Source organism: Mesocricetus auratus, unplaced genomic scaffold, assembly GCF_017639785.1.
Source record: "Mesocricetus auratus isolate SY011 unplaced genomic scaffold, BCM_Maur_2.0 Super-Scaffold_100033, whole genome shotgun sequence".
Taxonomy (NCBI): Eukaryota; Metazoa; Chordata; class Mammalia; order Rodentia; family Cricetidae; genus Mesocricetus; species Mesocricetus auratus.
This window is the reverse complement of record NW_024429213.1, coordinates 1,581,145-1,597,399: the sequence shown is the minus strand read 5'-3', so window position 1 is coordinate 1,597,399 and position 16,255 is coordinate 1,581,145. Positions and strand designations below refer to the sequence as shown.

Sequence of the window (16,255 nt, the reverse complement as noted above, 5' to 3'; positions counted from 1 at the left end):
AATAGGAAATGTGTTCCAGTTTCAGTTATTTTAGGCTTATGTAATATGGTCTCAGGTAACCTTAGAATCACTTTACTTGATTCTTAGGGAAGAATGCCTACATATCCTAGGAATTGACTGAATATTTGCTCCTCTGTTTGCCAGTTTGAAAAGTCTGTTGAGCTTATATATATTAAGTGTTATGAATTCTGTACCTAGAGTTAATTATTAAAGGAATAAAATACAGCTTTAAAGATTTATTTTTCAAAAAGGTGGTATATTCACACTGAACAACTTTCCAAGGCTATGAGAGAATATACAGGTGTCTCCAGGTTTCATCTCCCTAGTAGTCACCTACTGTCCCTTTCCCTTCAGTAAGATAATGGTAATCAGATTTTCGTATTCATTTCCAGAAACAGCTTATACAGTCATTCTGTACTTACCATTTCCTCCTTTTTATATACAAATTGTAGCACATCATACTCACTGCACATTGCTTTTTCTATCTAATGAGGTAACTTGGAGACTATCCTAAATCACTACAGAAATGATATCCATGTGTTTTTTGTTCATTCTTTGTCTCTTGAGTTTGATGTACGAATATGTCACAGTTTCAGGAAGCAGAATCCAGGTGATACCATTTCGACAGCTTCTAATCTTTTGTTTTCAAACACTGCATGTTTTGATCATTTTGTACACATGTGAGAATATGTATCCTTAGAAGTGGAAATGGACTTGTGATTTTGATTAGTTTTAAATGCCTTCCTTTGAATGAGAAGAGTTGCTCCCGTGCTTGCTGTTTGCAAGAGGTTTTGTGGGGGAAGATGCCAGGGCCACATTCTAGACAGATGACTTTTTCAAACAACCGAGAAACCCCTTAGCTTACATTAGTTCTTTCTTTCAGACCTTTCTTTCCCCAAATCAGTAGACAAGACCAACTCTATCCATTTATGTTTCCCAGCTTCCCCACCACCAGCTGTTCCTTAAACCTGTCAGATGACTGTTTGTAAATCTAAGGTCTGTCTGCATGTTTCTCCTCAGGCCTCACAGTCTTTGTCACAGTGTCTCTGCTCATGTACCTTAAAGCATAACTCAAACCTCAGTTGAGAGTCCTTAGCTATGCTGCCTCCCTTTTGAAGCCCTGAAATCTCCTGCACTTGTGTATAATTGCCTTTTAGTTTGACAGCCCTGTGATTGCACTGGTTTCCAAAGAAGTTATGCATCTGTTTCTTTTTCAACCTGCATTAGGGTGAAAACAGATGAAAAGAAATTTGTTTAAACGCTAAATCAACACATCTTTCCTTTGGGTATATGAAAGATACTATTGCTTTGTCCCACATTGTGTAGTGAGCTTTGACTTGTGGGTGTGGCCTCTCCCATGGGCTTTCTTCCCTGCATGGGTCCTCTGATGTACAATAAGGTTGGATTTCTGGGTAAAGGCTTTCCCACATTCTGCACACTTATAAGGCTTCTCTCCAGTGTGAGTTCTCTGATGTACAGTGAATGTGGATTTTTCCCTGAATGCTTTGCCACATTCTGTGCACTCATAGGGCTTTTCTCCTGTGTGTGTTCTCTGATGGATGATGAGCTGCGACTTCTGGCTAAAAGCTTTCCAGCACACAAGGCATTCATAGGGTTTCTCTCCTGTGTGGATCCTCTGATGGATAATGAGTTTTGACTTTTCTCGGAATGCTTTTCCACACTCACTACATTTATAGGGTTTTTCTTCTGTATGAGTTCTTTGATGTATAATGAGATAGGACTTCTGAGAAAATGCCTTTTCACATTCATTACATTCATAGGGCTTCTCTCCAGTGTGGCCTCGCTGATGTAGCATGAGATAGGATTTCTGAGAGAAGGCTTTCTCACATTCATTACACTCAAATGGTTTTTCTCCTGAATGAGTTCTTTGATGCACACCTAGATTTGACTTTTGTGTGAAAGTTTTCCCACATACATCACATTCATAGGGCTTCTCACCAGTGTGAGTTCTTTGGTGCACAATAAGGGTTGATTTCTCATTGAAAGACTTCCCACATTCAGTACATTTATGAGGTTTCTCTCCAGTGTGAGTTCTCTGATGTATAATGAGGGTTGACTTATCACTGAATGTTTTCTTACACTCATTACATTCATGAGGCTTCTTTCCTGTGTGAGTACTATGGTGTATAATTAGGTCAACTTTTTCTATGAAAGATTCCCCACACTTGGTACACTCATAGGTTTTCTCTCCTGTGTGAGTTTTTTGATGAACAATGAGGTTTGACTTCTGAGTGAAGGCTTTCCCACATTCATTACATTCATAAGGTTTCTCTCCTGTATGAGTTCTATAATGTATGATAACAGTTGACTTTTCTCGGAAGGCTTTCCCACATTCTGGACATGCAAAGGGTCTTTCTCCAGTATGGGTTCTGAGGTGTATAATGAGCTGAGACTTTTGGCTAAAAGCTTTCCCACATTCAGTACATTCAAATGGTTTCTCTCCTGTATGAGTTCTCCAATGTACAATGAGGTGTGACTTTTTGCTGAAGGTTTTCTGACATGCAGTACATTCAAAAGGCTTCTCTCCATTTTTAATTCTCTGATGAAGGCTAAGACCTTTCTTTTGCCTGAGACTTTTTTCATATTCTTTGTATCCACAAGGTTTCACTATGAAATTAGGTTTTTCATATTCTGTATGGAATAATTTTGCACACCCAGTATCATGTTTGTTTTCTGGAGAGCTTCTATTAAATAGGCTTACATTGTCCACCATATTATTTCCAAATGATTCAAATTTATGTGATCTTTGCATTGGAACAACAAGGCTTGTGCTCAGATGAAATGTGTTTCCAAATTCAATATAGTTCTGGTCATTCTTGGTAATTACTTTGTCATTAGGGAATCCAACTTGCATCGACAGATACTTATCTTGATTATCCTGATGTTGCCTCTCAAATTGTCCATTAATGTGGCAGACTTCTAGAAAAAAGCACAATAAATCATGTGTATACTTGTCATTATGGTGAATAGACCTTTTTCAGAAATGCCATGACTTCAACTGTTACTGCTGTACTGATACTGACCACCTGAGATGCAGATCTAGCAGAACTTAGATTGGGTTTGGCTCCTTCTAAGTGTAACTTGTAAGAGCTTTACCTGTGATTCAGATGAAACTATCATATCATTTTATCAGAGTGACAGGGGAGAGAGAGGATCTTATCATAAACTCTCATGTACTGCCTTTTTATGACGAAGAAAAACTTCTCATAACATTTCAGATTCTTAGCTCTCCTATTATTTCATCTCTCACCCTCAATTCTTAGTTACATGAACTTTTCTTTGAGATAGGGTCTCCCCATGCAGACCTGGGGCCCCTGAACTCACCTTGAACTCATAGATATCCACCTGCCTCAGCCTCCTAAGTGCTGGTGTTAAAGGTACGCACCAACACACCTGGCATAGTTGTATGAACTTCTGACTACTCCTGACATATACTGCCTACATCTAGGGAAAAATGTAGCATTGTACTTCCTAAATTCAGTACTAATAATCCTGGATCCATGTGACATAAAATCTAGATTAGTGAGCTCAACAAAACTAGAATTTTCTCAATTGGGGTTCACAAGTATATCTCCCTCAATGCATATAATTTTTCAACACCACTGTCTCAGCTACTGTCTACTCTACTTCACCTAAAAACTTTGCTTATTTTAATATATGACTTGTGATGCTTAGGTATCTATATTATCTTCCTGCCTTCTATATTTTACTATATTCAGAATCTAGATAACTTTCAAGAGGTAGTTTTGTTATTTTACAAAAGCTTACTGACATTTCTATATAATTTGAGTTTTGATTAACACCTAATATACTTAATAATCTGGACCACTCATTTAGACAGTTAAATTGCAAATCTGTGCCTTTAATTTCATAATCTATAAAATATTTCACATTTAACATCTCTGAATCTAAATGTACCTTAAAATCAATGCTGTCCACATGCTATAACTTAGTGGCAATATTTCTTTCTTAGTGGCATGTCTTAAAACCAGTGGTATCCTGAATCCAACAAAATATAGCACACATTTTTGCAGATATATATATATATGTATATATATATGAGTTATGGTTTGCAGTTTACTTAACTTTTTAGACTTATTTATTTTATATGTATAAGTGTTTTGCCTACATGTATGTGTACCAGGTATTCCTGGTGCTCACATAGGTCAGAAGAAGTACTCAGATTCCTTGGAACTGGAATTATGGATGGTTGTGAATGCCAGGAACTGAACCCAGGCCCTGTGAAAGAATAACACAAGTGCTCTTAAGTACTGAGCTTCATCTCCAGCCTCTGTAATTTCAAAGATTGTATATGAAAATCTTCAAGCATGGAGAAAAGTTGAAACAGGTAGAGTACAACTACTAGTCAAGTTTATACTTAGATTCTATAGTACAGTAGCAAAAAAGTACATGTTCTTAGCAAGTGATGGACATTGAATCACAGGAAGGGGTCTTATGAGTTTCATTTAGAGGTAGTCAAACCAGAACCTCCTTAGGTGGTCATAAGTAGTATGACCCCTGTGGTTTAGGTCATGTGGTTTAGGTCTAGATCAGGAACAAATCCTGACTCAGCTTTTCATGTGATATAATCTATTTGTATAATTTTCCCACCTAAAAACAGTGCTCACCAAAATGGATATTCAGGGGAATTCAAATACATAACAATACAGCTTCTATAGTACAAATGAAATACTTAAAATGTTTACTAAACCAAACCCTTACTGTTATTATGAGTTATGTAGAGCCACACTATATTACTATAAAAGAAATAATGAGTTTATATAAGATACAATCTGATGTATTCTCAAGTACTAAGTCAGAAGGGGCAAATTAAACTGTGCATAGGGGCAAAGTGTGATGATGCACATCTTTAATCTCAGTACCTGGGAGATTTCTGTGAGTTCAAAGCCAGCCTGGTCTACATAGTGAATCCCAGGTCAGTCAGGGTGTAACAGTGAGACCCTGTCTCAAAAAACACACCAAATGAAACAAAACACCCTGTATATAGTAGAGTATGGTTTTAGGTCAATAGGTCAATGTTTAGGTATATTCATACAGGGTCACTGTTGTAAGGAAACAATGGGAAGATAAACTAAATTCCATGAGTAGGGAAGAGAGGGAAAGAAGCTGAATTGTTCCTCTTTAAAATACATTTATTTATTTTGTATGTTGGGGGGCACACACACCACACCACATATGTGGTGGCCCAAGGAAAACTTGCAGAAGTCAGTTCTTGCCCTCTACCCTGTGGGTCTTGGGAACTGAATCGAGGACATCAGACTTGGCACCAAACATTTTATCCACTGAACCATTTCCCTAGCCCCAAGCTGTTCTTAATAATATTGTTTTCTAGATTTCACTTCAGAACCATGTAAACAGTAACATTATATAACCATCAGCAAATCTGAATAATGGTAGATACCTTGTCATTTCTCTTTCCTAGTGAGAAGTTTCGGTTCTCAGAGGCACTAACGTCATTACTTCAATCAGCTCAATGTACTATACATGCATAATAGATGAAAAATTAATCGAAAATAATTAGGGCTTGTGAGATTATTTAGCAGGCAAAGATATTTGTGACCTTAGTTTAATTCTGGGAACCCACATAATGTAACAAGGGAAATCACTCTTGCAAAATTTCTTCTGACCTTCACACCAATCCTATGACATGTATGTGTGCCTAAGAATGCACTTGTGTACATAGCATACACACAAAAATGTAATAAAAATTAAAAACCTAGAATTTGATCTAGAAGTATCAATTTTAAGACATGATGATTTTGTTTTCTTTAAAGAATTTTATGCACAGTCGCTAACCTTTATGAATGAAAATGTCTAAAAGAGATTTCATTAAGATTCAAGTTGTGGCACCTTTTGCAATAGTCTCAAATAATATAAAACATTTAGGGTACTCTAACCAAGCAAGTGAAAGACTTGTATGATTAAAAAAAATTAAGAAATTGAAGATAGCCAGGTGGTGGTGGCACACACCTTTAGTCCCAGCACTTGGGAGACATAGGCAGGCGGATTCTCTGTGAGTTTGAAGCCAGCCTGGTTTACAAAGCTGCACAGAAAATCCCTGTCTCAAAAAAAAAAAAAAACAAAAAAAAAAGAAAGAAAGAAATTGAAGATATCAGAAGATGGAAAGATCTCCAATGCTCATGGACATTAGGATTGGTATAGTAACATGGTCATCCTACCAAAAATCAATCTACAAAACAATTCTTCTCAGATCTTGAGAACATAATCATCAGATTCATACAGAAACACACACCCAGGACAAGTGTGTGGCAGGGAGGGAGCACACCTTTACAGGCAATCTCTGTGGGTCTGAGGCCAGACTGATCTACAAAGAGAATTCCAGGGCTGTTACATAGAGAACTGCCTGCCTCCTCACAGTGAATGCCCATGCTCCGAAAAGGAAGTAGCACACATTTTTTTGGAGGCCACAGAAGCTCTTTTTTTTTCTTTTAGCACTGTGACACTTTTCTGCCTGATTTCTGGTTTTGGAGTACCCTCCTTGGGATGAAATGAGTCTGACGACACCCACAAAATACTCTGTTCAGGGCACAGGGAGATGCCTCATAGCATTCCGGTTATTTTTGGTTAGTTTGGCTAGAGTCACGAGTTGTTTTCTGACCTGCCTTGAATTTCATGCCCCAATGATAGTGGGATGGAATCAAACTCGGGGTGGCCCAGCACCTTGGTGCTATCAGTAGGGTTCTAAAGCCTAGGCTGCAGAAGAAAGCCTTACAGGACATTGGGGACCAAACTTATAGAGTTTTGAAAGGCCCAATGTGGGGACATCAGTTAGTCCACAGGTTGTGCAAAGAGGCAACTAAAACAGCCTGCCATCTTTTAAATTCTCTTGGTCAGACTGGTAAAACTTCTGTGCGACACCAATTGTTATTGTTGTCTTTGTTGCTTATGTCTTGTCTTATCAGTCTGTCCTGTCTTTGTGTATTATGCCTTGGGATGGGTGATATGGAGCTTGGTGGCCAACTTTAAGGGTTTCCACTAACCAAAGGGGGGATAGTTTGACTCATAAGAATACCAAGGCAACTCCTTATAGCAAAATGTTTGTTCTGTCACAATGAGTCATAACTGTAATGTAAGTACTGTTGAAGCTGAGGCAGGAGATTATAAGTCTGAAGCTAGCCTGGATAAAACATTGAGAACCTGCCACAAAAAAGGACTTAAGAATGCTTACATCTGGGAAGCTATACATGCATATATCCACAGAAAAGGATATAATTTAACACAGCTACACAATTCTTGGGTATTTACCCAAAGAACTCAAAATCATCATATCACACATATCACAGAGATCTGTGGAATATTTATAAATACTATGTGACTACATGTCGTTGTGATTGGTTTAATAAAGAAGCTGACTGACCTATAGCTGGGCAGGATAAAGTTAGGTTGGGGCACCAGACTAAGAGAATGTTGGGAAGAAGTAGACGAAGGGAGGAGTCTTGGGAGTCACAAGGAGACGCAGAGGAAGCAGGGAGATGAACTTGCCATACTGAGAGAAGGCACTGAGCCATGTGGCAGGGCATAGATAAGAAATATGGGTTAATTTAAGTTAGAATAGACAGGTATTGAAAACTGAGCTATCAGCTGAGCATATACAATTAATAATAAGTCTCTGGGTGGTTATTTGGAAACTGGTTGGTGGTACATACAGAGATCCTTGTACATCAAAGTCTACTGTAGCACTACTCACAAGTTAAATTAAATTTTAATTTAAATTAATAGTTTAAGGAAAACCTACCTTGTCCAATAGAGAAGTAGGTAAAGAGTATATATGGATAATAGATTTTTTTCAGTTAGAAATAATGGAATCATGCCATTTGCAGGAAAAGGCATGTAACTAGAGATAATCATAATAAGTGAGTTAAGCCAGTCTGCAAAAATGCAAGCATCTGCTCTCATTCGTGGTTCATAGATTTTTATGCATTACATAAAAACATATACATAACCATCTAGGGGAACAAGAAAGACTAGTGGGAGGTCAAAAGGGCAGAAAAGGGAAAGTGGAGCAGTTTGAAGGTTTGCTGGCTGGTTTTATATCAACTTGACACAAGCTATAGTCATCTGAGAAGTGAGAACCTTGATTGAGAAAATGGCTTCTTTAGAACAGGCTGCAGGCAAGCCCATTTTAAATTAAGTGAAATTAATTTTAATTAATGATTGATATCAGAGGGCTCTGCCCATTGTGGTGGTGTTATCTCTGGGCAGGTGATCCTGGGTTCTGTAAGAAATCAGGCTAAGCAAGCCACAGGGAGTGAGCCAGGATATAGTACCCCTCTAAGGCCTGTGCTTCAGTTCCTGCCTCTAGGTTCCTGCCCTATTTGAATTCATTACCTGACTTCCTTCAGCGATGAAAACTGATATGTATGTATAAACCAAATAAACCTTTTTCTCCTCAATTTGCTTTTGGTCATGGAGTTTCATCACAGCAATAGTAACTCTTAGTCAGAAGGGAAATATGCTTAACATACAATATAAGCTTGTATGAAAATTTTAATTAAAAAGATATAACTCATTGATCACCTACAGATGTTGCTAAAAATCATTTAAAAATGCCAGCCCAGACTACTGTACCCAGCAAAGCTTTCAATTACTATAGATGGAGAAAACAAGATATTCCATGACCAAACCAGATTTAAACAATTTATATGCACAAATCCAGCCCTACAGAAAGTACTGGAAGGAAAACTCCAACCCAATGAAGATAACTACACTCACAAAAATATAGGCAATAGATAATCCCATTTTACCAAACACCAAAAAGAAAAAAGAGGGAGAAACCCACACATAATACCATCACCAACAACAAATCCAAAACAAACAAAAGTCAACAATCAGTGGTCATTAATATCCCTCAATGTCAATGGTCTTAAGTTGCCTATAAAAAGACACAGGATAACAGAGTGGATACGAAGACAGAATTCATCCTTCTGCTGCATATAAGAAACACATTTCAACGTCAAAGACAGACATAACCTCAGAGTAAAGGGTTGGGAAAAGATTTTACAATCAAATGGACCCAAGAAACAAGGTGGTATAGCAATCCTAATATCTAATAAATTTTTAAAATTAAAATCAATCAAAAGAGATGAAGAAGGTTATTTCATATTCATCACAGGAAAAGTCCATCAAGATGAAGTCTCAATCCTGAACATCTATGCTACAAATACAAAGGAATCCACATTTATAAAAGAAACATTGTTAAAGCTCAAATCACACATAAAACCTCACACTAATAGTAGGAGACTTCAACACTCTGCTTTTACCATTAGACAGGACCACCAGACAGAAAATTAACAAAGAAACAAAAGAAATAACAGAAGTTATGACCCAATTGGGATTAACAGACCTCTATAGAACATTCCATCCAAACACAAAAGAACATACCTTCTTCTCAGCTCCACATGGAACCTTCTCTAAAATAGACCACATACTCGGCAACATAGAAAATCTCCAGATACAAAAAAATTGGAATAATCTCCTGCATCTTATCAGATCACCATGCTTTAAAGTTAGAATTCAACAACAACACAAATCATAGAAACCCTACAAACTCATGGAAATTGAACAATGCACAATTGCACCATCCCTGCGTCAAGGAAGAAATAAAAAAAGGAACCGAAGACTTCCTGGAAATTAATGAGAATGAAGACGCAACATACCCAAACTTATGGGACACTTTGAAAGCAAGAAAGGAGATGTCCTGATATAGGGAGCCAGTACAGGTTTGGAGAGAGTTCTGGCACAGAGGAAATGGTAGGGGATCCACAGGGTAGATCCCAACTAAGGAATCTAGGCATTGGTGGAGAGGCTGCCTTTGATGCCCTTCCCCTATGAGATTGATGACTACCTTGGTTACCATTCCTAGAGCCTGGACCAAGTAGCTGATGGATGCAGAGACAAGCACCCACAGCTGAGCACTGAGCCATTCTCCAGGAATCCAGTTGTGGAGAGGGAGATGAGATAAGCAAATGAACCAAGACGGAATTGGAGATACCTGCAGAAACGGTTGACCTGACCTAGTGAGAGCACACAGACCCTAGTCCTAAATTGTTCTGAACCAGGCCCTCTGAATGTGGGTACCAGCTAGGAGGTCAAGGCAGTCTATGGAACCTCTAACAGTGGAGCCAGTGTTTATTCCTAGGTCACAAATGGACTTTGGGAGCCCATTCCCTATGGAGGGATACTATTGCAGCCCAGATACCGAAAGGAGGGCCTGGGACCTCCCCCAAATGAAGTGATGAACTTGATGATCCCCTTGGATGGTCTCATTATACCTGGAGAGTTGGTGGGGGGTGGGATGGGGGAGTTGGTGGGAAGCATGGGAGCATGTGAAGGTGAGGGAATGGGGGGATGGATATGCAAATAAGAGTGTCTCTACAATAAAAATATTTAAAAAATTGTTATTTTTTTGCCAGGTGGTGATGGTGCATGCCTTTAATCCCAGCACTTGGGTGCCAGAGGCAGGCAAATGTTTGAGTTCAAGCCCACCCTTGTCTACAGAGAGACAGAGAATTCCAGAATGGCCAGGGCTACACAGAGAAACCCTGTCTTAGGAAAATATTATTGTTTTAAAATGTATTTATCTTTATGTTCATGTGTCAGTGTGTCAGTATGTGCACATGACTGTGGGTTACCATAGGGGCATAAAGAGGGTTTTGGGTCCCCTGGAGCTGAATTTTAGGTGTTGGTGAATTATTGACATGGGTGCTAAGAACCAAACTCAAGTCTTTTGGAAGAGTAGAACGAGGTGTTAACTGCTGAGCCATCTCTTCAGCCCCACAAAAATTATTTTGAATAATGATAATCAAAACTTCAATCACCTTTTCTCTTTTCTGTAGAATATGTAACTGGTAGTAACCAAATAATAATTGAGAGAGAATTTCTCCATCTTTTTGAGACAAGGTCTCATAATACAGACTAGGCTGGCCCTGTCTGTGCCTCCCGAGTCCTGGGATTAAAGGCCTGTGCCACCATGCTAGACCTTGACAATTTGTTTTCATAGAAGTATTCTAGCTAAATAATAAATAAGAGAATTAAAATCTCATCATTGAATCATGGGAGCCCTACCAATGGCCATATCCTTAAAGAAGAGTAAATCTCCCTCTTCCATCCAATAGTTCTCTGGTATGGAGTGAGGTTGGCGATCACCTACCCTCTATTTATGCTGGTATGGAGTGAGGCTGGCGATCACCTACCCTCTATTTATGCTGGTATGGAGTGAGGCTGGCGATCACCTACCCTCTATTTATGCTGGTATGGAGTGAGGCTGGCGATCACCTACCCTCTATTTATGCTGCAATTTGGGTGGCTTGATCTTGTGCAGGTAACCACAACTGAGTTTCCTTACATCCATGAACATATGGACAGCAGAAACTGGACATATTTGTAAGAAAAAAAAGATATAAAGTTGGGAGGAAGATCTGTTTAGAGTTCTATGGGGGGGAATAGGAGTTGAGAAATGGTGGGATAAGTGTAATCATATTTCATTGTATGAATGTATGAGATTCTCAAGAATAAAAAAATTAAAAATTCTGCAGGCAAATGGATGGCACTAGAAGAAACCATCCTGAGTGAGGTAACCCAGTCACAAAAAGAGAAACATGGCATGTACTCTCTCATATATGGATTTTAGACATAGATCTGGGGAGTGCCAGACTACAATCCCATGGGCAGAGAGTCTGGGGAACAGAACCTTTATCCTGTGGCTGATGGAAGCAGAGGCAGACTCCCACGGCTAAGCACTGAGCTGAACTCAAGGAACCCAGTGACAGAGAGGGAGGACTGATGACCAAAGGTGTTAAGACTGGGCTGGTTTAACCCCCAGAAACAGCTGACCTGACAATGGTTAGCTCTTGAATCCCAGGCTGATGCCTGGAAATCCAGCATGGGACTGATCAAGACCCCCTGAATGTGGGAGTCAGTGAGGAGGCTTAGGTAATCTATTGTGCCTTGGGCAGTAGATCAGTATTTATCCCTGGCATACAAATGGACTTCGGGTGCCCATCCAACAATGTGAGATGCACTCTCACCCTGGACTCTTGGGGGAGGGTCTAGGCCCTGCCTTGGATGAAATGACAGACTATGGACACCCCATGGAGGCCCTCACCCTCTCTGGGGAGTGGGGGGGTTGGTAGTGGACATGGGAGGAGAGGAGGGAAAAGGAGAGGGACCTGGGATTGACATGTGAAGCAACCTTGCTTCTAATTTAAATTTAAAAATAAAAATAAATTCACCATTTTTCAGCTCTTACTGAATTAACTGGCCTAATCAGCAATTATCAGTAACTAATAGCATAAACCAAAGACAACTGTGCATGACAAACTTCCTGCTGGAAATACTGAGGAAGGAAAAAGAGAAGAAAGCAAACTCTGAATCTGATCTAGCTTACAAGAAAAACAGGACAGAGGGCTGCACTAAGATACTACCTGGAAAGTTCCAAACCGAAATTTCCCCATCTGGCTCTGGTTCTTCTACCTCCAGCTGGATAATGAGATCTGGTTTAGTAACCTGCTGTTCTAAGGATGATAAATGATAGATACCTCCTTGGTCTTCAGAGCCTGAAACAGAAGAATTTGCAGTCTGTGGTCAGCACAAGGGACCTATCACTTGATACAAACAATTTAACCAATATTTTGTATTTCACTTAAGGAAAGAAAAATATGAAATCAAGCAAGCAAAGGTCCCCCCACTGAATATAATAACCATCAAACAATTACTTGAAGATGCCATCTTACCCACAGAGACAAGGTTGCTGTAGTTTTCAAGCATCACATCTCTGTACAGGGTCCTCTGTGGAGGGCTCAGGTATTGCCACTCCTCCTGGGTGAAATCCACAGCTACATCCTTAAATGTCACTAGTTCCTATAACAGGAAGTTTCTTTTATTCTAAAACGCTGAACACTTAGTGATAATAATATGAGGAAAATTCTAATTGAGCTTCCAGTTCATCAAGATGTCTTCTTCACAGCACACTAATAGCCTACTTTGATGGAGAATCACAAATCATGAGAAAACTATTGTATTAGGTGATTAAATATTTAAAATGATATCTTATCATACCATAAGGATAGGTATCTAGGAGAACAATAGAATCCAAGTGTGTACAGGGGCTGGAGAGATGGCTCAGTGGTTAAGAGTGCTTGCTGTTGTTCCAGAAGAAGTAAGTTTGCTTCTTAGCACCTACATCAAGCAGCTCACAACAGCCTATGTATGCCCTCTTGTGGCACCCATGGGTACCTGCATATACATGGCACACAAAGACATACTCATAAATTAAAAATAAATCCTTTCAAAACAGAATTTATATATGTATAGTCAGGTGGCTTATGACAAAAGTTGGTGCATTAAGCAGTAAGAAGGAGCTCTTCAATAAACAAGAGTGTATTGTTGGATACATATGTGGGAAAAACAAGACTGAACCTCCTTTGCCTTCAGTTACAGGGAAACCTTAAGTGTAATGTGAGAAGTAACAATGAGGTGCCTATAAAATGCCTGAAGGCTGCCCAGTTCCATTAATCTGTACATCTGTAACCACCCCATCTCCAATCAGCTTTTGATTTTGATAAAAAAGCAGAGTACCCTGATTGCTCTGTGATCCAGCTAGTCAAAAGTTCTTCCCCGTAGGACTGAACCCAAGCTGAGGCCCTCAACATTACCAGATATTGATACATATAGTTATATTATTGTCTCAAACTCTGCAAGAATTTTACCTCAAATCCCTTAAGCCCACATATAAGCCCTGCACAACGACCTACTCAATGCAAATACATATTGGTTGTCCCTTTATCTCACTACCCATTGTGAGGAGTTTCCTTAATAAACTTTTGGGGGCAGATAACCTGCTTATCTAATACCTCGTTAGTGCTCTGATTGGCCTTATCTCCAAACACATTGGGGAGCTTCCTTGTGGGAATTCCCTTGCCCAACTTTAGCTGGGTTTCAGCAAGTCAAAACAATAACACAGGAAATTTTTTAAAAAACAAAATTTGCCAGAGGCCAAATTGTGAGACGTGAAAAAACACTCTTCATAAAGAAAAAGATGTGCAAATGTTATAAGACTTAAGTATAACAGTGAAAAGGCAAGCCATATTCAAGTAATTGAAAATTTAAGCCACACTGAGGCATCATTGAGTCTCCCACAAAAGTTATAATTATGCCAATTAATATACCATAATATATGTGTGCTGGTTAGGCTTTGCCTAGAGAGAGGAATCTCAACTGAGTAATTACCTCCATTAGGTTTGGCCTACTGGCATATCTGTGATACATTTTCTTTTTTTCTTTTTTTTTCTTTTTTTGGTTTTACGAGACAGGGTTTCTCTGTATTGTTTTTGAGGCTGTCGGTTCAGCCTGGCCTCGAACTCACAGAGATCCACCTGCCTCTGCCTCCCGAGTGCTGGGATTAAAGGCGTGCGCCACCACCGCCTGGCGATACATTTTCTTAATTGCTAATTGATGGGTGATGGCCCAGTCCACTATGGCAGCAACATCCCTAGGCAGGTAGCCCTGAGTGTATGATAAAAGTAGCCAAGCAAGGTAGAAATAGCAAGCCCATAAGGAGCATTCTTCCATAGTCTGTGCTTCAGTTCCTCCCTCTAGCTTCCTGAAAATTATTCCAACAGGTGATTATAAAATAACTGCAACATAAAAGTACCCCTCAAAAAGATGTCACTGACCTAAACGTAGTATTTAAACCCATAGTATTTGTAGGGGAAAAGATGGGATAAAATCCATTAAATCCTGATAAACCAAGTAACACAAAATTTTCAGAGAAGCCCCAGAATAGAAGTAAATATTACACAGATCAGCTATCTGATAGCATAAAAATACTACTATACTATTGAGAGTATAAAACACAAATAAGATATAAGAACTATCTACGAATATAAAAACTACTATTAAAACAAAAAAGTAGAGTATTTCACCAAACAAGACATATAAATGACAAATAAATAATAAAAAGTTGTTCAACATCATTAGTCATCAGGTATCTGAAAATTAAAACCGCAATGAATGAGATGCCACCACATACCTGTTAGAATAGGAGACCTCACAATCAAGAAGTATAGATATGGAAAAACTGGATCTCTGTTTTCACAGACATGAAGGTAGAAATAGCACAGGCTTTTGGCAACAGTTTCCCAAGTGTTTGTGCAGTTAAGAATATACTATCGATCAATCCAATAATAATGTTTCTAGGTGTATTTACCCCCAGAGAAATGGAAGTCACATAGCTTCCAAAAGCTTGGAAATGAACACTTACTTTTTTATCACCCAAACATGAAACAACCTAAGCACTTTTCAGTCAGAAAATGAACAAACTTGAATCCATGTGATGGCATGCTATTCAATAACAAAAATGCATGAATTAATGACACAGATGATAATAAATAAAATAAAATAATAAATAATAATAAATAAACAAAAGAAGCCAGGCTCAAGCAGCTATCTGTTCCATGGTTCCACCAATGTAACTAATGGGAAAGTTAAAAACTGTGGAGACAAGAAATATAACAGTGGTTAGAAGAGCAGGTGCATCAGGGGCTGACTACAAAGGTAATTACAGAACTCTTGCCTCCATTGTGGTGGTGGTTATACAGCTATGGGTTAACACAACTATACACTCAAAGGATCTATTTTATTGCATGTAAATTATATATCAGCTTCTCAAAATTAAAAACAAGAAGCTTTCGAGTAGTCTAGAATAAAAACATTTGTATAAATCCAAACCTTTCCATATAGGGGCTTAAGAGATGTAGCTCTGTAGCAGAGCACTTGTCTAGCATGTAGAAAGGCTTGAGTTGAATCTTCAGCATTTAGAAAAAAAACTTACCAAAAATCCCTCAAATATGTCCATAAACTTCCCAATAAGCTTTGCTGCTTATCATAACATAACACATAGTAGCATTCATAACCAATACTTTCAGTATAATGTATAATACAAATTAGAGACTACTACAAAATGCTCCAATTACCTATAAGCCCCAAACTAACAAGCAAACAAACAAACAAAAAAAACCCCAAACATACACGTCAGTTGTCTTTCAAACTCTTGCCATGAACTATTCAGGAACACAAGAAGGGTCTGAAAAGCCAGAGCAGAGTGAGTAAATGAAGCTGAGATTATGTTTAGAAAGATGCCCAATGCCTTGCCATCTATGTGTATGAAAGTATCAAAAACCCCTGATGTGCTATA

General features: G+C 38.8%; 1 protein-coding gene across 6 annotated transcripts in view; it reads right to left on the bottom strand.

The window, feature by feature from the left end:
* Positions 1-221: 221 nt before the first annotated feature.
* LOC121135211 (zinc finger protein 182) overlaps positions 222-16,255 on the bottom strand; it is a 69,681-nt gene continuing 53,647 nt past the window's right edge. For all 6 annotated transcript variants that reach the window (XM_040733652.1, XM_040733651.1, XM_040733653.1 and 3 more), the window contains 3 exons: positions 12,795-12,921; positions 12,486-12,617; positions 222-2,940 (listed from right to left, as the gene is read on the bottom strand). In XM_040733652.1, the coding sequence (XP_040589586.1) occupies positions 1,301-2,940; positions 12,486-12,617; positions 12,795-12,921 (1,899 nt within the window). In that variant the 3' untranslated portion in view covers positions 222-1,300. The remainder of the gene's footprint in view (positions 2,941-12,485; positions 12,618-12,794; positions 12,922-16,255) is intronic.